We start from the raw sequence: 27,026 nt of genomic DNA on the forward strand, positions 1-27,026 counted from the left end.
TTTCTACCAAAAATGTTGTGCTTCATTTCCATTTTTATAACCCTAATTAATCTGAATCTCTACTCCTACAACTTCCATGATCCATGTTCTCTTCTCATTTCTGTACATGCGAAAGTTCAACAGGCAAAAAATTGAAAAATTAAACACTAGTAAAAAAAATAGGAATTTTCAGGATGATAGATAATCATTCTTCCCTCTTTTAATGGATATGACCATTGCAAAAGCGATTAACGACGGCGTTTCGAGCACTATATTCATCAAACGACACACCACTTCTCTCAGCCTCCATCATATAATTCCTTACTTCTTTCTTTATCATCTCCTGCATCACAGCCATCAACTCTGGTCCAAACGACATCGTTTCTTTCACTGATTCACAACCGACAACATCTACCTTCCGAGTCTCCTCCTGAGTCGACTCACTTTTACTCGGATGTTCTTCTATTATTCCAGGTAGAGAAAGAGTCAACGCGGTCAACGGATCATTTTCTTGATTTTCTCTCTCCTCAACAACCGTCGGAAGATAACCAACGCCGGAATCACTGACGTCAGATTCCGACGGAGAAAGAGGAGGAGAGAAAGAAATCTCCGGCCGTTTTTCCGGCCGGTAAATCTCATCTCCGGCGACAATCGAAGAAAACTTCCTCTTCAAGGTACTATTCCAGTGGTTCTTGATCGCGTTGTCGGTGCGACCATTGAGAAGCCTCGAGATGGTAGCCCACTTGTTGCCATGCTGTGCGTGCGCCCTAACGATGATTTCATCTTCCTCGGTAGAAAACGGACGGTGTTCAACTTCCGGAGAAAGCTGATTACACCACCGAAGACGACAAGATTTGCCAGAACGACCAGGAATCGACTTGCTAATTACCGACCAATTCCTAGCGCCATGTTTTTGGACGAGTTTTTGTAAGAGTTCATCTTCTTCAGGACTCCATGGACCTTTAATACGATCTGCCGCCATTAATGGAGATGTAAAAGTTTGGGGAATTTCCATAACCCTAACCCTAATTTTGATTTTGAGAGGATAAATAAAAGGGAGGTAGAAGAAGAGGTTGAGGCCTCTGAGGACTGAGATTGAGATATCGTCGCGTAAGGAGAGAGTGGAGGGGAGAAGGGAAAGAGATAGAGAATATAAAGGGGAGAGAAGGGAAGAGGTAAATGAGGAGTATGAGGAGTTACGGGTAATATCCGGTAAGCGGTTAAAAGGAATACAGCTGGAGATGGGCCACGCGTCCCTACGTAACTGCTTGGAAATTTACTGGACTTAACTAACTAAAATATCGGGAGTGTATCGAGGAGATTTTCAAAATGTGTTTTTATTCATACCTTACCTTTGGCTATAAACCGTTTGATATTACGGATTTACGGTTTAGTTTTTTTTTACTTCTTCTGCCTAATTGGTACTCCTTTTTTTTTAATGTAACATATTGACTTTGGGCACTATTCATCCATTACACTTTGACCATTAATTGTTATTTATATATAAGAAAAAATATAGTCATGTGGGATCTTGTTTGATTCGTCACGGTATACACTTTCCAAATATTTATTTTTTATAATTTTTACTTTATACAATTGGAGATATTATCGGTCAAAGTTGTGCCTCGACAAATGTGAAAAGTCCAATGTTACATCTAAAAAAACGGAGGGAGTATATAGCTTGTTTTAAAGTTTTCATGGGAACTAAGAAAGGTAAAATAAGTGGTTGTTTTGTATAAAAGAAATTAGGTAGGTAATAGAAATTCTTATGATTTTTAGATTTGGGTAATGGTTTGGTTGACAGGAAATGGGAAATTTGGAGGCAATGAAAATTCAAGAGAATTTGAAATGTCTACAAAATGTAGGAATTCATTTACCTACTCTCCCATTGGTCACTCACAATTCCTACCAAAATTCCTGTGAATTACTCCCTTTGTTCTTTTTGTTGTTCTCACTTAAAATCTTGGCACTATTCATACTTATAGAGAATCTTTTCAATTTTTTTCAATTTATAAGAAAAAATATAGTGGGATCTTGTTTGATTCATCTCAATTAGTACATTACTAATATTCAATCGTTATAAGTGTTACTAATATATAATTAAACATATTTAAGTTCAAAAATGTGTGTTGGGAGATGTGCACAAGAAAGTGATAAAGATAAAAAAAAATAGAGGGAGTAATTTTTGTTATTACTACCAAACGATTTAGACTAATTCCTAGGAATTTCATAAGTGAGTTAATTTCCCACAAATTGTATATTCCTATGGGAATTTAATTCCCATTGCAACTAAACAATTTAATTTTCTTTACATTAAATATATGAAGGAACAAAAGTTGGCATGAATTAGAAAACCAAAATTAATCAATAGGTGTAGACACATAACCGTGTTTTCGTACTCAATGATGATACATATAGTAATCCTAATAATTGTGTCTAGAAGTTTAAAGCATAAAAGATACAAAGCTCAAATTTAAACTTTAAGGCCTACTATTTTGAAAATTCTAATTAATTATTCATGATAATTAATTACATTTATTATTTTTTCTAATAAATATTTTCAATGATAAAATAAATAATCATTTTCAACGATAATATATTTTAATAGAATCATACTTTATGTTTTTAAAATAGCTAATTTTGCATTTTTTAAATGATAGAGCGCACCACATAGGATTTGTCATGTCATCCATTTTATTTTTATTTTGTACAAAAACATAGTTCTTCGTAGATTTAAATTCATATCACGGGCTTTGGATAAGAGAAAATTAGAGTTACAAATTATTATATTATGTAATTTGTGTATAACTTTTGCTACATCATTCGAAATATTATAATTTTGTACCATTGGATAATGCTCGAAATAAGATCTTTATACAATATAGTTCTACAACTTATGAATAGAGCGCGTCACGTACGATTGTCATGTCATCAAAAAAATTTATTTTTTATTTTTACAAAAGAAGAGTTTTACGTAGATTTAAATACATATAAAGAGTTTTGGATAAGCGAAATAGACTTTCGTGTTGAATGAACAACTTAAATTAATATATTATATAATTTGTGTATAACTTTTGCTACGTAATTCAGAATGTTATAATTTTTGTACCGTTGGATAGTGCGTGTTCGAAATATGCTTCGAAATAAGATTTATATACAATATGATTCTACAACTTATGAATAGAGAGTACCACGTAGAATTGTCATGTCACTAATTTTTATTTTAAATATAATAAAAAAAAATAGAGTTCTACACATAGGGCCTGTTCTCCCCAACTTATTTTCAATTCAGTTCAGTTCACTTCAGCTCTGGACAATACTTTTACTCTCACATATCACTATTCATTTTAGTTCAATTCAGTTCAGTTCAGTTCAATTCAATTCAGTTCAGTTGTTTTATGCCGAAGAGAACAAGCCCATATTTAGAGATATAAAAGGAGTTTTGAATAGGGAGAAATTTACGTTTAGTTTTGAATAAACCTAAATTATTATATTATGTAAATTGAATATAACTTTTCTATCTAATTCAAAACATTGTCATTTTTTACAATTGGGAGTGCTTAAAATATATATGCTTAAAAATGAGAACCATCTATAATCAAAGTTATTAAAATCGCGATTCAAATCTTACGATTTTACGATTCAAAATATGGTAGACGATTCGATTTGCGATTCTAGACGATTCTATACATTTCTGTTGACTACCGAAAACCTCGCAACTTTAAATCATGCTAACAAAGAAAATAAGAGATATATATTGTTATTTATTGTCAATATAGTGGGTAAACAACTATTTTTTCCAATTTTTAGGACTTTTAACTTATAATTTTAGCATATTCAATGAAGATTGAGTGCAATATCTTGATTATACATGTTTGTAGAATCTTACAATTCTACGATTCGATTTTACGATTCGATTCTAAAGGTTGTTTTCGATTCAAACTATAATCTCGATTTTAACAACATTGTCTATAATATAGTTTTACAATTCATCAAAAATATTTAATTAGATGAATGGCAAGACATTTTTTAGTATTTTTTAATATAAATACAATAAAAAATTAAGTTATAAGAATAGTGTACAACATGTAATTTTAGCATTTTATAATAAGTCTAATTTATAAAATTAGACATATTATCTTTCAAAACCTCAACCTTAATTGCTCCAATGAACCAAAACAATTTAGTATTGCAACAAAATTTATTAAGTAAAATTTATTGTTAGAACAAAAACTAAAATCTATAGCGATAAAGTTACGTAAATATAGAATTTTGGATGATGAAAATTTAGAGTTTGATTTTAAAAAACAAACCTAGAATATGATAGAAAGCTCCATCTAAGCATGTCATTTTATTGTTTTTAATTATTAATTTTTTTTATAAAAAAAATAGTGTTATAAAGACATATAAGGTGTATAGATAAGTGAACATTACATTATGATTTTAGATAAACAACCTAAATTGTTATATTATGTAAACTAAATATAACTTTTGTTACAAATTCGCAATATTATAATTTTTTTTACCATTGCAAAGTACTCGAAATAAGCTTCATATATAATGTAATTTTACAACTTATGAAAATTTATTTATTTGGATGATACTAACATATTATTTATTTTTTATTTTAATTACATAAAAATAATTATAAAAATAGCATATTATATGTGGGACAATATCAATCATATCTTTGAAAATCATGCTTTTAAAAATTGAGTTATATAAAGATGAAAAATACATTTTTTATAATTTTGAATTTGTAGCATACCATAGTGGCATTACATGAATCAAATGAAAGTTTGTCAAGGATATTGCAAAAGTATTATGCAATTCCCTAATTATTTTATTCATAAAATATTTATTGTATACATATATAATTATTCATGTTTGTTTTTTCACATATATATATATGTCAGATTTTATTATTTTCTCCTTGAACTTGATTCTACTAAACTAATTGGAAAATCAAAATTTGCGTTTCTAGACTATTTGAGGTCACGGAAAAGGATATAGTTTGGTAAGTCTTGATATGGTCATGATGGATGAAGATGTATATTTTTCTCTTAAACAATGTTTTCGAATATTAGTAGAGGTTATTTTTATATTTAATTAATTATATTTATGATACTGTTATTATGATCTTCTTTTCATTTTCGCATATTCCATTCTATATGCGTTGGTATTTATGTGCCATTAAAAGTTGAAATTGTGGCTGACATTCATGTTTTCTATAATTTTTCTGTCATACATCTATTAAATAAGTACCCTCTACTTTCTTAAAGTATCATTGGGGTGTTCTTCAGGTTCAAATTGTTTTAACTATGTTAGTCATTCACTCGTTCTCATTTCAATTATCAAGATACTATTTAATAATAGACCTGACTACAATATTTAGTTTAATATTAAAAAATCTAAAATTTATATATCGCAAAAAAAAAACTGAAAATAAGACTATAATGACAAATACTACATCCGTTCTTTTTCTACTGCAACAATGGTTTGAGCATGGTTTTTAAGAAAATGAAAAAATGGATAGTTTAGCACAGAGGTACCTCTTTAATTAACAAGTGTATGGGATAATTAATTCCTTAATAATGTAAAAGCAACTTTATGAGGCAATTTGATGAGTAATTAATGATAATTTTATTAACATACATAAAGTAAATGTAATATTGTCAATTATAGTTATTTTTTTACAAAAAGTGGAGTGGTCCAAATAGATAAAACCACCCAAAGTGGTGAATATTGCAATAGAAAAAAAAAAAAAGAGGAAGTATGGAAATAAAATAGGGTTGAAAATTCTCATCTTACAGCAACACAAAATCAACAATGTTAACAAAAAAAAATGCAAAAAAAATAATATAAACAAGAACCGTGCCTTCAAAACTAGTACTCCCTCTGTTTTTTTTTTATCATTCCTACTTTGACTTTGCACGTTTGCCAATGCACGTTTTAAAACTTAAATATCTTTCATTATATATTAGTAAAAAGTATAACGATTGAATATTAATAAAGTACTAATTGAGACGAATCAAACAAGACCCCACATGACTATGTTTTTTCTTATAAATTGAGAACATTTGAGAAGATTCTCTCTATGCATGAATAGTGTCAAGATTCTAAGTGAGAAAGATTAAAAAAAAACAGAGGGAGTATTTGGTAAAAATAAAAAGAATCAAAGATTAAAGTTAAATAAAAAAGGGGTCAGATCTTGATTGCATTTGATGCAGCCTGTTGCGCGCACACAACTACGAGGCATTCAACAACATACATAAACGCACAAGCGCAAAGCAATATGCGTGACGCATCCCTGTTACGCGCAACACATTCAAAAATAATCTCATCATTTTTCCTATAAATAGACCATTATTTTTCGGCTTTTTTGTCACGCTTTCTCACTTTTATTTACGCTTCACAACACTATTCTACACTCATATACTCTCAAATACTTATAACAAATGCACCACGAGATATTCAAACAGTTTCATCCGTTTATCTTTTATTGGTTTGCATGAATCAAAGCAAATAAAACCAAGATTAACCAATGGGATTATCTTAGATGTTTCTAACAAATAATAGAATTGTTATTCTATTCGAATAATCTTGACATTTTGTTAGTTTTTATTCGAACATTAGAGTGACACGATCCGTCTCATGATATTTAAGCTATCGTATTTTACTTAATAAATCAATACATTTTATTTATATTATGCTTGTGATCAGACAGATCAGAGTACTTGTAACTAATACCAAATGGAGGAGAACCATATCAAAATGAACTCATACTTTTTATTTGGAGTGTTTATCATAAAATTATCAATACAAAATTTATTTGTTTATTTAATAAGTAATAAAAAATACATATTGAAAACTATATAGTTATTTGGTTGACAAATGTATAAAATATTCAATAAATTTTTACTTACATCCACGTATAAGATATTGGTAGCTGTTAAAAAATACAAGTGTCATAATCCTAAAAAGTTTTACTTTCAATAAGATGGAGTATTTAACTTACCCACATATATTTTATGTAAGTATATTTTTTATGAGAATTATGACTTTCACATCTATCCCTTTACCCTTCCAAAAAAAAAATAATTTTCTAGGAATTTGAATTTTTTAGAAATCTATATAGTTCCATATCCAACGAAATGACCACTTGGTTTTATTCATCACTAATCTCATGTTTTGATCAAATACCCTTTTATATTGGTTTTACACTCCCAATAAAAAATAAATCAGTTCAACATGCGGATAATTTTAAACTAGTTAAAGAATAGATTTAGGTTTTGAAATTTTAGGTGAGACTATTATGAAAAATGGGATAATTTGAAATTATTAGAACTAGAGAAAAGGTTTAGACCATAAAATTGAAAGTTTGGACATCTTCTTTATATGAATGATAAGCTTCATTTGTTCGTTAATAATCACAAACTTGCATATGTCTTTTTCTTTTTGGTACAAATTCATGATCAACTCAATAGGTTTATGAGAATTCTAGAGAAAAATGGAGGCAAGATTAAAAAAATAAAGTTTGTAGTTGATTACAGGGTACCAAAATAATTTATAGCATATGAGTATATTTGAAATTAGTGATAGCCACTGGTATGGACTGGACGGGCCGGACTGTGCACCGTAGTGGGTTGGGCTGAGATTTCACGGCCCACGACCGGACCGCGAAATTCATGGGTTTATTGGGCGGGCTAAAAAATCTTGGCCCAGACCGGTCTATTACCCGTTTTCACGGTTTAGGAGACGGTTATGGCGGTTCATCGGTCTAGGGGTTGGAGGGCCAGCATGAGCATTTTTTTTTTCAAAATTATTTAATCATTGAAATTATTCATTATTGTTACATAAATCTTTAAAATGAATTAAAATATATACAATTATATATTAATATTAATGAATAATTTCATTATTTTAAAATTTAATTGAATTATAATATATGAAATTTGATTAAAATATATAGAATTTGGTTCAATTTACTTAGACTGGTCTGGTCCGGTTCATGGGTCGGGCAGGTCCGGACGTCCGGTTTCGTGGTCCGGGCATTAGTGGGATGGGCTCAAGAAATCTGGCTGGATCGGGCTTTTTGCAAGCCCGACCTACACGACCCAGAGGCGGGTTGGGCTGGATTGACCCACATTGTTGGCCATCTCTATTTGAAATCATCAAAAAAATAAATTAAACTTTAATTTTTCTTTGAGTAAGGGAAAAACTTTGACAAGCTGGGGGAATAAAGGGATATTCGAGCTTGCCAACTGTCAAGAGTGAGAATATATACTAAGGTGTTGTTTGGTTGACATTATTTAACAGAGGAAGTTGGAATTTCTAAGAATTGTAAATTTTTGGTTGCAAATTTATGAAAAGTATAAATTCCTAATAAGTTCCACTCAAATCGAGAAAATTACTTGCGTAGAGAATAGATAGGGGGACCTGGAATTTTACATGGGAATTTCTCTTTTTTCATAAATCATCAAATAACATTAAGCAATTCCTAGGAAATACAATTACATGGGAAAATAGATTTCCAAGGAATTTGTACTCATAGTCTCTACATCCCACCAAACACCAAACAAACACTAAGGTTTATTGGAACCGCGGTAGATATTTCAAATCACTGATCATCAAATCTTTAACGGAATTTTCGCAATATACCTCGACAAATTTATTTATTTGCCATATATCCTCGATGTTTTCAAAATTTACAATATAGCACCCAAATTATTAATAATTCACTACATGCTCTTAATAATGCACGAGTATCAACTTTTTTGATAACTAATGGCTTGTTCTCCCCAGCTTATTTTTAGTTCAGTTCAGTTCAGCTCCAGTCTTTTATAATCATTTTGTTAAATATTATTATTATGTTGGTCTAATTTATTTTACTAATTACTCTTAATATTATTATTTATTTTTATATCATTATTATTAAGTATTATTATTATATATTATCTTGTTTATGATAGCTTTACTCATTATTATTACTATTATTATTAGAATGAACATGGTTTTGGTCAAAATCACAAATAAACCCACGTTTTTTAGCCTATAAACCAATCAAATCGCATCAAAACAGTTTATAATATAATTTTGCGCGGTCCGACCTAATCATTATTTTTATTACTAAATATTATTATATTATTAAATCTAATTATTAATATAGTAATATTAATTTACTTCTTAGATATTATTGTTATTATATATTCATCATCAAGTATCAATATATTAAGACAAATAATATAAAAAAATTATTATTGATTATCATTATTATCATTACTTATTATTATATCATTTAAAAATATCCAAAATACTATTATTATTCATTATGCATTATAATTATCATTTAATATTTAATATTTATATTATTATTGTTTAAATATTATTTATATATTTATTACATTCAATTTAATTCAATTCAGTTTAATTCAATTCAATTCAGGACCTGTTCTCCCCAGCTTATTTTCAGTTCAACTCAGTTCATTTCAGCTCCAGACAATACTTTTACTCTCACATATCATTATTCATTTCAATTCAGTTCAATTCATTTCAATTCAATTTAGTTAAGTACAGTTCAATTCAATTCAGTTCAGTACAGTTCAATTCAATTTAGTCTAATTGTTTTATACCGAAAAGAACAAGCCCTAAATTCAGTTTATTTCAGTTCAACTCCAATCAATTTAGTTTAGCTGTTTTATGTCGAATAGAACATGCCCTAAACCCCTTATTCTAATGGTGGTCGATTAACGTTAACAACTCAAATACATGTTAATTAGGGTTTGATAACAAAATCAGGAGTTAAGGACTTATGGTGAATTTTGAAGAAATTAAAGAATACATGGTAAATTTTGAAAAATGCAATAATATATATATATATAATGAATAAATAATTTATCGTATACATGGTAAAAAAAATCCAAAGTTTTAAAATAGTATAAGAAGACATCCCATATTTCATTTACCCCTCCACAATAAAAATTTCATATTTCTATTTTCAAAAAAAAAAAATTCCATATTTTAATTTATAATATCAATTTAATTTCAAAAAAGAAATCAAATATTTGAATTAATAGTGCCTTAAAAAAAAAAAAAGGTCCAAAAACTATAAAAACTGGTATTGACTGAGTAGTTAAGGAAGTTGGAGAGAGAATAGAGACACATCAAAATGGGAAAGAAAGAAAGGAAGTAGATAAGATTATAGAGTTTAGAGTTTTGACTGATAAACAGGCTGGATAGCACTGAGAGATAGTTTGAAAACAGAAGTTTTGGGGTTGGATGAGGTGGACAAAACGACAAAAGTAGAAGAGGAGGTTTAGGTACGTGGGGTAGGAAAACGGAAACGGAAAGGTTGAGATTTGCTGAGTTGTTCCAGCCTGTATACCTGCGAAAAGGTGGACACTCTCTAACGGCCTATCGTTTCTACTGACACCAGTCGGTCACCGTCCTTTTTTTTTTTTATTTCAAATATTTTCCCTACCAAAAAATGAAAATCTTCTAAATTCTGTTTTTTTTTTTGTTTGCATAAATTTTGTTTTTGTTGTAGTATTAAATACACCGCCATATCACACTGATGACTGATGATGGTTGATGGGTTTGGACTTTCGATTGATATTTTTTGTTGGTAATGTTTTATTTGACTTTAATGGTGTGGAATTATAAGAGGTATAGGTGAATAATTGATAGGGTAAGATTTAGGTTTATTTTGTGGGTGGTTTATTCAATATTAATAGAATTTAAGAGATGATGGAATTGAAATTAATATTGATATTGTTATGAAAAGTCTTGTGTAAAACCGTTTCAATCAAAAATATCCCTGAGATCGATATTATTTTAAAATTGACGTTATCAATTTAGTTCAAACATCTATCAATTTAAGGCATAATATATCAGTTTAAGCCATAAATGGTAAATCAAATGTTTAACTCATAGAGTACCATCTATCCATTTAAGCTAACTATAACATTTTATGGGATTTGGATTGATATTATTATGATTCATCTTATAGTTTATACCTATAAAAATAATACACATTTCAAGGAAGGTGTGTGTAATTGTTTCAATTGTCTAATAAGAGAAAGTAGTCTTCCAATGGGTATATGTAGCTTTCTTTAATATTGTAAATAATTCTCGAATTTGACCCCTTTTTTTTTATATAATTTAGTTCATTTCATTAAAACTCAAAATAGAGTTAAAGGCATACAATGAAGTGTCAAGATTACAACATCTTGAAAGACAAATACATGAAAATGCCAACCAAAACGCTCCAAACACAACAAAGACCCTACAATAATATCATCACTACAACAAACAAGAAACAACACCCCAACCACATTGAAGAGCCGAGAAACACACAAGCCTACTGACTGAAAAACAACAAACTAAGACTCTCGAATTTGACCCTTAAATGATGATTTTATTCATATAGTTTATCCATGTTGTATATTGTTGCATAAATCAAATTGAAGATCATGTCCATTAATTAATGTAAATTACTATGAAAGAAAATAGAGCAATTGGATAGTAGGTCACTAAAAAGACGCAACAAGAAACCCTTACTAAACAAAAATAATACTTCTTTCGTCCCAAAATATAATTCTCATCCTCATATTTAGTTTCACATTTTTCCGTAATTTGTTTTGAAAAACCGTGTCCCATTATTTATTTGCTTCTTAAATTTTGATTTTTCCTTTATTTATTCAACCAAAATGTTTCAATTAATGCTCTTTCACTAATTATTCTTCATTATCTCTCCTAAAATCATCTTTTCCCATACAAAATTTATTTAGATAAACAAAAAATCTTTATTATTATCCCTCTTAGATTCTACTTGCATAAATTACCGTGAAATTTTTTTTTGAGAATTATATTTTGGGACGGAGAGAGTATAATTTATACCCTTACTAAAGAAACCCTTATGTAATAAATAACGCTTACTAATGATTGTACATACTCTAGAAAAGTTATGTTCTATATATTCTCCTCCATAGATATACTAGGTATATATTTAACTATTTTGAAGGAAATGACATGTACAACAATAATAATGACCATTTTCTTCCAGGAAACTCGACCTGGAATTGGTCATGTTGCGAGTTCATAATCTCGCTGGTACTTGGTTGCCCCGCTCGTGAAATCAGCCCTCTCCTCCTACTCCTTTCAGCAGGGTTCTGGCGATCATCATCCTCCAGAAGAAGCGTCATCCACCAGATCGAGCAATTTTATTCTAGATTAAGTTATATATGGTTTTGTAGTTGTTGTGTAAGAGCGAGTCTAGCTCAGTATTAGTTTCTTTATGTTCATTTGGTTATTTTTTATCATTAAAATGTACTTATGTTTTCAATTAATGCGCATTCTCCCGATATCAAAACATAAATAAATCCAAAACCATCAACAATAATAATAACTCAAGCCCAAAACTCTAATACTATAATTTCTTGATCCTCTTCCCACACTTCCCCTCCCTCGTTGTTGGTAATATACTCTAACCTAGGGCACATCCACGAGATGGGTTAACAGTTAACTACACCACCTTTGCCTCAAATTTAAACCCAAATCCAACAATAATAACAATATAAATATGATTTGACTTAGTTGATGACAACTTATAATGACCCTAAACAACTCCTAGAAGTTAATGGGGTTTGATTATAGAATTAGATTAGTACAAAAGTTTGGCGATTGGTTAAAGTTAAGGCTTTATAATAATATCTTATATTCAAAACAGAAATAGACAAAAAAAGAGAGTCTCCATAACCATAAGGGGACTTTCCTTGATCTTTCGCTTTCAATAGTTTACTTTTACGTCTAACCATGAATATGGAATATAACTTATTTATAAAATAATCATTCTTGTTAAACGGTTAGAGAGCATTTCATCAAAGAAGATAAGCATCTCTCGATTGCTACATTGTCTTTGTCTAGCAACTGCATTGGAATGTATTATAAGCACCCAACAACATACACTCTTGTCTTTTCTTTTTTCCCATGAATATTTTATTTTTATACTACTATATTTTTTTTATCCATATGAGTCACGAAGGCAGTACAAAGTACAGAGAAGGAGAAGGAAATTCGACCATAATATAGTACTCTCTCCGTCCTATAATATAGTGTTTGTTTCTCTATCTTGAGGTCGTCAAACTTTAAAATCTCTATTTGCATATATGAAAAAACATATTCATGTAGAATCTTGTTAGAATCACCTCAATATTTAGTTTTATAATATCAATTTTTCTATTATTTTTTGTCAATAAAGAATTGAAAATATTATCAATCAAGTGTGTATCTTATGAACCGTGTAAAAATGAAATAAATACTATATTATGAAATGGAGGAAGTTAACGATATATATATATATATATAATATAATATGGAGTACTAGAGAACAAAAGGGGCAGGAAGCAGCCGTGCTATGGTCTATAGAATATTACTCCATATATTACTAGTATTTTTATAAGTTGAGTTGTAACTGAACTTAGATCCAATTTTCAAGTACAATTTTTTATGTTTGTGGGATATTTGTTTATTTTATGATCGAGACCTTAAGATTTACTCGCCAAATTTATTTATTTTGTGCGATTTTGACAGCCATTACATCTTGTTCTTTTGATAAAAAAGAAGGTGAGGTATAATAAAGTTTAATTTAAAGCAAAGTTTCCCATCTTTTGTTTGCTTAATCTCTAAATTGCTTCCTACGGTAGTGGGGTAAACCAAATGTTTAGCTAATTCTACACGGCATGCATGTACTACAAAATGTGATTTGCTACAATAAGCTAACCCATAGGTTAAGTTATTGGAGCGTTTGACTGAAACTTAGCTAGGAATATATATTATATAGTAATAATATATATATATATATATATATATATATATTATATAATATTATTATATATATATATATTATATATATTATATATATATAAAAGAAGGTTCTTGTAAGAACACTTTTTTATATGAGAATCCTATATTTTATAAATTAAGTGATATGTTCTAAATTATATCTTCTTTTAAAAAAAAACTCTATTAAAATTTCAAATTCAAATTCAACCAATTTCTTCACAAATTTGATTTTCTTCATTAAATTTTATGTTCTTCAATCTATTTGTTTCACATTCATTAACTACGAATTTATTTCGTTTCTCTCTCCCTTAGAGAAGACTGATTCTCTCAAGAATACCCATTTTCTTTACTGAAATAGACTTAGTTGAGGCTCCATGTCCAGCTTCAATCAAGTTCTTCACAAGTGCAACGAAATTATTCATAAAAGATTCAACTTAGGGCATGTTCCCCCAATTTATTTTCAGTTCAGTTCAATTCAGTTCAATCAGTTCAGCTGTTTATGCCGAAGAGAATAGACCCTTATTTAAAATGAATTCATGTTTGTTCTTTTTTTCTCAAGATGACAATTTTCAACTAATACTCAAGAATAGTCATTCTCTCTTCTAAAAAAACTCCACCAAGTTCAAGATAACATTCAACAAAGCTTTTAATATATAAATCAACAAAATTACATGAATTCAATAGAGGTTCTTACCAAGTTTAACGAATTCTTCATCAAAAGTTATGAAGTTCGATTTTATTTAGGTTGAATTTCATGTTCTAAAATTTGTTATTTCATGTTCTAAATTTTGTTAATTCATGTTCTAAAACTTATTATTTCATGTTTTAAACTTTGGAAATTAATGTTCCAAGAATCATAGTAGTGTTCTATAAATTATTGTTCTAAAAAGTGTTGAATATATATGTTCTAAAAACAAAAAGTTAAGGATGTTTTAAAAAGTGTTACATATGTTCTAAACATAAATCTGTTCTCTCTCTCTCTCACACACACACACACACACATATTGTTGAAATCCATTGAAAGGCCCACTTATGAGTGTCCCACATTGGAGAAAGATGAGAGATTAAACAACTTTATAAGATTAGGAGTTACTCCTCCTATCACCAATTGGTTTTAGGATGGAACCTCCTAACTTGTAAGTGGGCTAAACTGATCTCCTCCTCCTTATTGGGTTACCCAGACCCACTTTCATATAATCTAAAAATTAACATGGTATTAGAGCCCGGGTATATATGAATGTTTGAATTTTAGAAGAAATAAAGTTCAAAATTCGTGCATAAATTGTGCTGTTTCTTTAAGCATAATTTCAATTCATTTCAATTAAGCTCACTTTAGTTCAATTATTTTTCTTTCACAGTTTCATTATGTTCAATTCAATTTGGTTCGTTTCAGCTCAAAAGAATAGGTCGAGTTTTAGTCTTAGTTCAACTAGCTTAATCATTCGATCATCACGAGGAAGTTGCTCTAGATGGGAAGGCACCACACCCCTAACGAGTGACAACTGACAAGTATTTTTATCCTGACCTTAAGGAGAGTTAGTGAGCCATTAGGTAATACATATCAATTTTTTATGATAATTCATTAATATATCATCTATCAAAATTTACAACTTGTGTTCACTGAATAATGTCGCTTTAAAAGATAAGGGTACATTCGATGAGTGTGAAGTTTTTATAGTATATACTAGTCTTACATGCACGCAATGCGTGCGATAACGTATGATAACAAATGAAGTAGTAAATAAAATTAATTGGGTAGAAAAAATGTCTTTATATTTTATTTTCTCAAAAAACTGATGTTCAGTTTAAATGTCCTACTTTCCCCCCTTTTTCTATTCAAATGAAAGAGTTAGTTATCCTCTATTTTTTTTTCTTTTTTTCCTTTTTCTATTTTTTGGTGTCCCCCATGTGTTGCCTTATATAATAGAGATAAATAAATAAAAGAGAAACAAATGGCGTAATTGAGTAATAATTCGCATTCTACTAGAATTGGTTAAAAAAGCAATAAAATTCACATTTTGAAAACATTATATTTGTTCATTAAAATACTTCTACAAAGTAACTCCATGTGAATGTCAACTAATTAAGTTGATTAATGTTTTGGAAGGTGGTGTCCAAGACTTAGAAACAAAAATCTGTCTATATTATTTGCTGTTATGGTTCTCTCTACACAAAAAAAAAAACAAAGTAATTTCATGAAAATCTTACTAATACATAAATAAATACTCCTAAATAAATAGGTCAAATTTTGGGTTAATGTATTTTTTTCTAGGGTTTGGTAGAGTTTTAGTTCAAAGACTACCAAAATTGAAAACAAGATATTTTATATGAGATGGTAATAAAATAGATAGGATAACAACAATTTAAACAACACATTACCAGATCTATCTAATTTTTTAAAATAAAGGTTGAAAAAATAAAGTAATTTCATCCGGTAAAAAAATATAATTAAAGCAATGTCATCGTGAGTTCACTCATTGTACACCCGGGTGTACCATGAGCATGGTACACCCAAGGGTATTTTTGTAATAAATTAGAATTTCAGGTGCTCATTTGACACCAAATTTGCTCATATGAACATTTTTCTCATTTACTCATTTGCTCATTTTGCTCATATTGTAATAAAAGTGTTTGCTCATTTTCTTAAATGAGTAGAAATGTTTGATCATTTGCTCATTTGTTTATTCTGCTCCTTTGCTCATTCGCTCATTTTGCCCATTTGGAGAAAATAGTCTTGACTCATGATACACCCAGGTGTACTATAAATATTCTCATGTCATCGTCAAGGACGCTAGAATGAAACTATCTGTTGGTGGTTATTTAGATGGATACGAGTAGTATTTTCATCATACATGGTCAAAATGATCGCGCCAAGCCGCCAACTAATACCTAACTTGTTAGTTAAACCCTATTTGCATTAAACGTTGGAGGCAAAGTTTCGTTGAAATTTATGCATTTGTGCAAAAAGAAATTTCAGTACTGTGTTATTCAAGTCATGAAATTAAAACAGTTCAATACCACAAACAATATTTATTTTAGAAAATAGCGGTGAAACTCAATGTACAAATGTTGGGAGTAATAGTTACATACATTATTTTCAGTCATACTCCCCCGTCTCATAATATAATGCTTGTATCTTTTTTTGTACGATCTCCAATAAGAACATTTGATCTTCGATATATTCAATTCTTTATCACTAAAAACTTATAAATAGTTGATATTATGAAATTACATATTGAAGCGAATCTAAAAAGATCCAACATGAATATGTTTTCTTGTATATATTAATGAGAATTTTTGGTCAAAGATTTCAAAGTTTGATCCACCTAAAATGAAATAGGACCTATATTATGAAACAGAGGAAGTAAAAAATACATTACATATATATATTCTAGAGTATAACATGGGGATATAACTCAAAGTACAAAAATTTGACAAAATTTTAGATAGCTAATATTTTGTTCCCATAAGTTTAGTAAAAGCATTTTTGTAGGGATGGATTGGAGTAAATGATAAAATATTATCAAATACAAAAAATATAATCTTAATTTTATTATAACACACATCAAACAAGAGATAAATCCTATTTTAATATTATTTCATCTAATAACTTTTTGTCTTATCCAATTATCTCACCTACAATTATACACCAGTCTATCTGAGTATACCATGAACAATGTACATCTAATACTTTTATTTGTTGTTAATCATTACTCAATTAAATTACTCGGAAGAGCAAACTATACTTAAAAGGGTGAACTAATTCAATAAGTAAATGTACAAAAGATTATCTTAAATGTATCATGTACATGATACATCTAAATATATAATAACTATAGTTTATTATATCCACCTTTTAAACTCTAACTAGTTATTCGGATAAGAAAAAATTTCATTTATTAATATAATACTTTATGATAATAATACTAAATATAACTTAGTTTAGTGTTTAAGACTTTAATATATTGTATTTGAGGTTTTGGGATCAAACCCTTCGTGACACAGTTTCTTGTTTATCACGCCTTTCAATATATTTGTATAGATAGATAAATCTTCTCTAAAAAAATCTCATAAATCTTACGGTGAGAGTATAAACAATCACGTTCTTGGAAAATTGAAAGGTTTAGGTGAAGTTAGACTTCATGCTTGAATTCTTTCAAATATATTATGTCAAATTTTTTATTTTTGACAATGAATATATCTCTATTATATAAGCCAAGGGAGGAGGTGTGGTGCCCTCTTTTGAAGTGACTGAAATACCCTCTAATAATTTAAAATAATGTTTTTCTTTTTATAAAAAATTAAAAAATAAGAATCAATGAAACTTGCCATATGAGTAGGTCAAAAATGGAATATTCAATACCATTAATAACAAACTAGATTGACCAATCAATTCACGAAATCAATTAGAATCTTCAACCAAAAAAAGTTAGCAACATATCGTGATAACATAATATTTCATATTTACAAAGTTCAAACGATATGATTTATTAACATCTATAATTGTTAAAGAACTATACTAAAGTCGCTGAAAAGAAAATTATTAAATCATCTACCAAATTTTATAGTGACGGTATTGAACAATTAAAAATCATTCACCTTTAATTTAAAAAGATAATAACATCTATAAAAAAACCTCAATAATTTACATCACTATCAAAAATAATTTTAGATAAAAAACATATCCATTTATATATAACTATATAAAATTGCCGACGCACGCATCGGGTGTATATGTAACTAGTCATGTCATATGAGAGCATAATTAGCACTTGGGGAGTCGTTTAAGCTTTTCTAATCAACTTGTCGTAGTAGTTATTATGTCTATGGCACCTGATCGACAATCTCCTATCACGTGCCATTGACCAACTTGTTGTACGTTTTTGTTTCTATCTATAATTACTGAATTTTGTTTCACTGAAATCTATCATTTATTTCTCGTTGAATGATATAATTAACCAATGCAAGCTTTGAAAGAATGTCCATGCATCTTGATCTATGTGGTATTTGAATCAAACAAAACTTTGGCTCAGTTGGTAAGACTATTCCTTTAGATATAGGATTCAAATCTTATTGAGTGAGAGTATTTTGACCCCGTTATTTTGGATTGGAAAAAAAATGAATTAAACTAAACTAAATTGAATATAAAATTAAAAAAATAAGGTCTAAGAATAGATATCCCCTCGAGTCTTAATTATACCTCCCCCTATACTCTACTCCATACTCCCAACCCCCAAACACCTAACTTGCAAATATAAAACTGAAAATTTGTGATAGATGTAGTAAAGGTCATTACTTTCAACATACCATCAAAAGAAGCGGTGATTTGTGGGTTTTGCACGCAATAATTTGTGCAATTTGCCAATTTGTATATGCAAATAAACCTTGATGAAGAAAACATTATAAGGAAATGTTGTTAGACTAAAGGCATCCTAATAGAATTAGCATAAGACTAACTTACATACTTATTTTGTAAGGAAAATATACAAAATGTACTATTCTTTTTCTTTCTCTATAAAATTTTTAATGTGATAATTAGTCTAGCAACAATTTAAATTTTCAATAGAAAAAACCATGTACATATATAAATTTTCCTAGTAACTTACTAAGCATATAAATCAAACAATTGAGAAACACAAAGCTATTTATCAACAATTGAAATATTCGTCGCAACTATCAATAAAACTCTTAGCTAATTTTTTCTCAAAACTACTAAAATCAACAATTCCGGACATAAATTCCGTTCCTTTTTGAATAAATGTCTTATTTTACTATAGTACTATACAAGTTCATTTTAACCGCTAAGTCTCACAAATATAGATAGTATAAAACGACTTCCTAAATTATTTACAAGATATAATATCAACATATCAAGATTTTTTTTTTTTACTAATTTATAATTAAAGATATGCTTTCTCCATTCCTCAAATAACTTCTTTGTTACTGTAACTATAGATACCAAGATCAGCAAGAAACAGAGCAAAAAAGTGGGTCCATTTTATTTATTTATCTAGGAGAAAGAATATGGTTATGATTCTTAATATGAAAGAGTGTAAAATTATATGGGTCCAACAAGTGAATAAAGTAGTGTGAATAGCGAACAAAATTTTACCAAATAAAGAATAAAGTAACATAGGGAAGATATTTCAGGAACCAATGTAAATGAAAAGTTGGAAGATCTTTGGTGAACAATAGAGGGAGTATATGATAAAAATAGTGCATTGTAAATTGTGAAAAATATTTGAGGATAAAAGGAGTATTAGAGCTATCAAGTATACATACATGTTATCCACCTATCCAATTAAGCTTAGTTGGTTCTCCATACTTCTATATAAAATAAAAGTGGTATTAGTAAGCTAAACTTGACTCTAAGAATATGAGATAATCTTATAACTTCAAGGTTCGGGGTTCAATTTGCATTAGAGATACTTTGGGATAAAGAATCTTCTTAGAACTTATCCATCTCTCATAAATTCTAAAACACATATTTAGACTAAATTGACTTGTGAAAGAGTTTAATTTGATCGGATAAAATTCTTTTATCTTACCTAAAAATATGAAAGTAGAATTAAGGCTATGTTCAGTTCACCTTATTTTTGCTTATTTCAGATCTAATCAGATCAGATCAGATCAGATCAGATCAGATCAGAAAAAATAAGTTCAGATCAGATCAGTTCAGATCATGCTTATGTTTAAAAATCAATATATCTTTCATTACATATTAGTAAAAATTATAATAATTGAATATTAATAAAGTACTCATTGAGACGAATCAAACAAGACCCCACATGACTATATTTTTTCTTATATATTGAGCAAAATCTAAAAGATAAGATCTTGTAATCAGAAAAAATAAGTTCAGATCAGATCAGATCAGAAAAAATAAGTTCAGATCAGATCAGATCAGATAAATTTAGATCAGAAAATTTCAGGTGAACTAAACATAGCCTAAAACCTCTTTTTAAACCAAACTAATCAACCTAAACTCGCTTTTCCTAGGCACTGCACTCTCACATGCTTTTGCGACGAAATTTGTTTCTCCAAAATGGAGGAAAAAAAAAAACCTCTCTTTTTCTTACAGTTTTGCATTATTGGCACTTTTGTCAGCCCGAATCCAATGACTTTGGGGTGAAACATAAAGAAGTGGTATTTCCTTTTATCCATGTATAGTAATTATGATATTATTATTATGGAAAAATGGATCAGAATACCCCCAACTTTGGGCGGTCCGCTTTTAATACCCCCAACTTTGGATTACTTTTAAATACCCCCAACTTTGGGGGTGGTCCGCCAAAAATGCACCATTTACCTGTTATGACCGGATGAACTGGTAAACCAAAAACCCACCCCTCTGCTCATCTCTCTCTCCTCTCCTCATCCCCCACCCCACCCCCCACTGCCACCTTCTGCTCATCTCTCTCTCTCCTCTCCTCATCCCCCACCCCCAACCCCCACTCCACCTTCTGCTCATCTCTCTCTCTTCTCCTCTCCTCATCCCTACCCCCAACCCCCACTACCACCTTTGCTCATCTCTCTCTCCTCTCCTCATCCCCCCCCCCCAACCCCCACTGCCACCTTCCCTCACCACCATTTCTTCTCTCCTCCTACCACTTTGTCACCACCTTCATTTCGCCTCCTTCTTGAAGGTTGTGGAGGCTCTCTCTGGGTCTCGTACGGTGGCAGTGAGCAGTGGTGGGTTGGCGGGAATTCGACGGGGTGGTGTGGGGAGGGGGAGGCTGCGAGGGTGGGGTTGGGGGATGCAAGGGTTGGGCTGGGCGTGGAGGGGAGGGGTTCGAAGGTGGTGGTTGGGCTGGGCGTGGAGGGAGGGGTTCGAAGGTGATGGTTGGGCTGGGCGTGGAGGGGAGGGGTTCGAAGGTGGTGGTAGGGCATTGGGGGGGAGGGGTTCAAATAAAGGTGGTGGCTTGGTGGCTGGGGTTGGGTATGAGGGGTTTGAAGGTGGTCGCTCGGGTGGGGGAGATTCCGGTGGGTGGCTGGGGTGGGGATGGGGTGTGGGACTGGTGGGAGGTCGTGGTAGTGGTGGGCTGGTGGCTAGGTGGTGGTTGTAATGGAGGAAGAAAAAGTAGAGGATGGAATAAAAAAAAAATTACCTTGTTAACAGGTTACAAGTCATATGGGTGCATTTTCGGCGGACCACCTCCAAAGTTGGGGTTATTTAAAAATAATCTAAAGTTGGGGGTATTAAAAGCGGACCGCCCAAAGTTGGGGGTATTCTGATCCATTTTTCCTATTATTATTATTATAGTATGGTTTGAGGGTAACATGTGTTCCACATTATATATTGTATGTAGCAGAAAGGTTACCCAATCAGAAAGAATTGCTTTAAGCAGCAGTATCAAAGTATGACATCATGGGAATATTAGTAAGTAATTAAGTAAAATAGTTAATTAGGATGATACACTGAACATACATGTTAGTAACACAAATCAAGAGAGATCTTGCTGTTTTGTACATAAACTTTAGTGCGATTTGCACTGAGATTTGAGAAAGGTTTATATTGTTGACTATATGGTCCTCTTATTTTGGCTTATAAGAGTCATCTGATCTCAGTCTGTCATGATGATTAATTAAAGATCTTCCTTGTCATTTACTCTTTCAATTCATCTGTCTCAACATATTATCTTCATGGGTCAAAAACATCTTTTTTTTTGATTTGTTCACTTGTTTGAACTCCAATATGTAGTAAAATATAGAATTATAAGTATAATATATTTGAACTACTTTCAAATTGAAGGGAGGGTTCTAAAGGTGGCAAAATATTCCTCAACCTGCCAATCCGACCCGAACCCAACCCATTAATACAGGGTTGGGTCGAGAATTTCAACTCGTTGAATTAAATTGGGTCGACCTGGCCCAATCCGTTTAATTAAATGGGTTGGGTTAGGTTGAAAATTTCGACCTGATTTTAACCCGTTTAATCTATTTATGAAAAAACCGCCTGAAATCCCCAATTCAAATCAGAGCAAAATAATTGGGCTAACCCATAAAGTAATAAAGTAAAAACTCTAACTCTTCTTAAGACTCAAATGACAAACCCTACGAGAAAGTGAGAAATGGCGCCCAAAACTTCTTCAGTCTTCTACCTTTCTTCTCTCTTTCACTCGTGAGTCTTCTGCTCTTCTAGTCTTCTGCTCTTCTAGTCTTCTTCACAAAATCTAAACTTCTTTAATTAGTCTTCTACCCAAGATTGTTGTTGAAGTCAAAAGACAAAGGAAACTCACTCCCTATTGGTATTTGTAAATAAAAGTGTGTAATGGCTTAATGTTAAGTTATGGTCATGTAATGGCTTACTTGAATTAACTGAAGATGTGTAATGGCTTCATGTTAAGTTGTTGCATGCTATTGTTATTTGTAAATAAATTGTGTTAAACACGAAAAAAAATTAAATGGGTCGACCTGAAGGTTGACCTGTTTATCATAATTAAGGTTGGTTTGGGTTGTAATTCCCAACCCGTTTAAGTTAACAGGTCGGGTTGGATCAAGGGATTCTCGACCTGCTAACCCGCCAACCCAACCTGATATTAACCCAACCCGATCCATTGCTAGCCTTAGAGGGTTCACCTTTTATACCAAACAATTATTAGTATAATATGATAGCTCCTCAAATTTACTGCTATAAGCATATTTGTTCAGTAAATTTGGAAAGGGGGTTGCTAAATGCAACTTTCATTTACCATGTACAACCCATCTAAATTCCAAAATTACCAAAGTCGCGTTTGATTATCTAGTGATTAAGGTAACTTTTAGTGGAGGAGGTAGTGTAGAGAGTATAGTTTTAATTATTGTCCTTCACTAAATCAACAGCGGCAAAACATTACTTGTTTTAAACTTAATTTTAACATTAATAACTAACAACTGATACAAAAAATAATTATTGCCAATGCCATGATAGCTAACATACTATAACAATTACTTTTGTTTTACAAACCCTACAATAAGTTGGTAAATTTCTCACCTTTTCTCTAGTCCTCGGGACAATTCAAGTACATGGGTTTGAGATTTTTGATTAACATATGTATCAAAATATGGACAGTGAAAAAATAAAGTTAGTCTGTCATTAATTAATCACATTAGTATTTCCGTTTGGAGGCTGTTTTTGTTTGATGCCAAAGAAAATTTAAGCAGCATACAAGCGGTTGGTGAAGTTGGATTTGAAAAGGTTTTCCTCCAAGCGCAATTGCTTAAAGGATCTGGATTGAGGTGGTTAATCATGTGAATAATGAGAGAAGGAAACAAATAACTGCCCTATAATATATTTTGGAGAGTGATTAAATCAAGAACACTAAACTTTATTCTCAATTTTTATAAATGATCTAAGCTTATGCTCTAGAATAGAGCTGTATATGGGCGGGACGACATAAGTGTCGTTTCAACCCGACCCATGACCTTAGCCCGATCCAGCCCTAGAGGCGCAATGGAAAGTCGTGGGCCACTCATGGGAATCATGTTATAATATGGCCTGAGCTCGGCACAATGACGACAATCGACTCACCTTCTATTTGCTCAATTTCAATGAAATTAGAAAAAGTATAAAGTATATATAAGGGACCCCACTTGTATGTGATGGAAAATCGCAACAGGAGGGTGTTGATTGTGATGAGACTTTCAGTCCCGTTGACCTGCTATTATTAGGGTCGTGCTTAGTATTGCTCTGTCAAAATCCTGGCCCATTCATCATTTGGATGTTTAAAATGCGTTTTTGCATGGTAATTAATGAGATTGTTTACATTCATCAATCTTTGGATTCCGTGATCCGTATTTTCCTAATCATGTCTATCTGCTTCATAAGTCTTTGTGTGGTCTTAAACATGCCCCTCGAGCATGGTATCGGCATTTTGCAGACTTTGTTGCCACGATTGGTTTTTTTTCTCGCAGTCAGTCTGATCATTATTCTCTCTTTATCTACCTTCGTGGTTCTGACATTGTTTATTTACTGCTTTATGTGGATGATATTATCTTGACTGCATCTTCTGAGTCCTTTCGGAAGGTTATTATATCCAACTTAAGTTCTAAGTTTGCTATGAAATACTTGGGCCCTTTAAGCTATTTTTTGGGCATAGCTGGATCTCGCGACGTACATGGTATGTTCTTGTCGCAGAAACTGTATAGATTGGATATATTTGATTGTGAGGGTATGACCAATTACAAGCCTTGCCCTACTTTAGTTGATACAAAAGGCAAATTGAGTGCCCTTTTCGGGGCCTCTTATGCGGATCCTACCAAATACCGAAGCCTTGCAGGCGCATTGCAGTATTTGACTTTTACGAGACCTGATATCTCGTATGCCATTCAATAGATTTGCTTATTCATGCATGATCCTAAGGCCGAGCACATGGAAGCGTTGAAACGCCTCCTTTGGTATTTGCAGGGGACTTTACATTATGGTATGCATCTTTGCAAGTCCTTACTTTCGTCTCTTGTGTCCTATATAGATAGAGATTGTGGCGGGTGTCCTGACACTCGCCTTAGTACTTCTGGATATTGTGTATTTCTTGGTGACAATCTGATTTCATGGTCGTCGAAACGACAACCTACCTTGTCGAAATCCATTGCTGAAGCAGAATAAGAGGTGTTGCTAATGTTTTTTTCGAGTCTCGTTGGGTTCGCAATATGTTACTTGAGCTTCATCTCCCTCTCTCTAAAGCAACATTGGTTTACTGTGATAATGTTAGTGCGATATACATGTCTGGTAATCATGTTCACCATCAACGCACTAAACACATTGATATGGATATTCACTTCGTCCGGGAAAAGGTCAAACGTGGTGGAGTGCGTGTTCTTTATGTTTCGTACGGCTATCAGATTGCTGATATATTCACCAAGGTCCAAGGGTCTTCCCCGCGTACTTTTTGATGATTTCCACAATTTTAGCATGCGTCCACCTCCTGCTTCAACTGAGAGGGTGATAGATATTGTATATATAGAGGTGGGCATGGGCCGGGCCGGCACGCGAGCCGGCCCTGCCCGTCACGATTTGGGCTCGGCACGAGCCAGCTCGAGGCCCGACCCGTTGTCTGCTACGTGAGCCGCGGGTCTGTCACGGTCAAGAATTTTTTTCCCGGCCCGCACCGGCACGAGCCCGCGTGGGCCGGCCCGCCGGCCGAACGCTTCTTTCCTTTGTTTTTTTACCCTAAAACTGCCAAAAACACAAAAATACAACATAAAACATGGGCCGGCCCGCGGGAAGCACGAGCTCGGCCCGCGGGAAGCACGAGCTCGGCCCGCCGGCACGTGGACAAATTTTTAAAATTTCAATACCGGCCCGGCACGCCGGCCACTCATGGCCTGGCCCGACCAGCCATTTGCTCAAGCCCGCAGGCCGAGCCCTTGAACAGGCCCGACCCGGCCCATGCCCACCTCTATGTATATATAGTTGTGTATATTTCAATTTATATTGTGTATTAATTAGTTTGTGAATTACCTAAGTATCCTTAGGTTAACTAATGTATATATACTTATTATTGTTAAATGAGTGCATTAACTTCTAGTATAATCCACCGCAATTAGTCGGCTACAAAATATGCATCAAATCTTCAATAACATAGATTTATAGTAGCCACATAATTAGCCCTAACTGAGAATTAGTGGATAAGATAACTATTACTACTACTTCCGGTACTTCGTTGAGTTCGTTCTAGTTGGTTGTTATATTTTTTTGTAGGGGAAGTTAGTTCTTACTTGTTTTAACTAAGATTGGCAACATTTGATTTAAAAAAGAAATGGCTACATCAATTGATAGTGATTGATGATGAATTCCCTCCAAAAAAAAAAAAAAAAGTGACAGTAGATGATGCTTTTTGATTGCTTGATTGTACAAGATAACAAAAAAGTATTGACTTTTGACTTATTATCTGGGTTCTTTGCTTAATCATAGCAAGTGTTGGATAAGTTTGTTTTGGTACTTCGAAAATTACCAAGCAATATTTTAGTAACTGTGGTAGTCAGTAGTATATCTTGTCAAATTTAACTAGTTATTTTTTAACCAATCAACCAATTTAGAACCCTTCTTTTTTTTAAAAAAAAAATATATATTTCAATTTGCTATAACTCTTCTATTTCTTGAATTATGAGAAGGTTGCATTATTGCTACGTATGTAATTGTTGTATGTATTACCATTTGTTTTATAAATGCGTACAATACGGACTCAACTCAAAGTCTCAAACAGATTATCACACCAAAGACAAAG

General features: G+C 31.7%; 1 protein-coding gene across 1 annotated transcript; it reads right to left on the reverse strand.

The window, feature by feature from the left end:
• On the reverse strand, positions 1-25,389 carry LOC104904946 (transcription factor MYB44). The gene is given in 3 exon segments (XM_010693372.4): positions 1-1,215; positions 1,218-1,272; positions 25,375-25,389. Coding segments are annotated over 3 exon segments (1,086 nt in total). The 3' UTR covers positions 1-199.
• Positions 25,390-27,026: the final 1,637 nt, after the last annotated feature.

This window comes from Beta vulgaris, chromosome 9, assembly GCF_026745355.1.
Source record: "Beta vulgaris subsp. vulgaris cultivar EL10 chromosome 9, EL10.2, whole genome shotgun sequence".
Lineage (NCBI taxonomy): Eukaryota > Viridiplantae > Streptophyta > Magnoliopsida > Caryophyllales > Amaranthaceae > Beta > Beta vulgaris.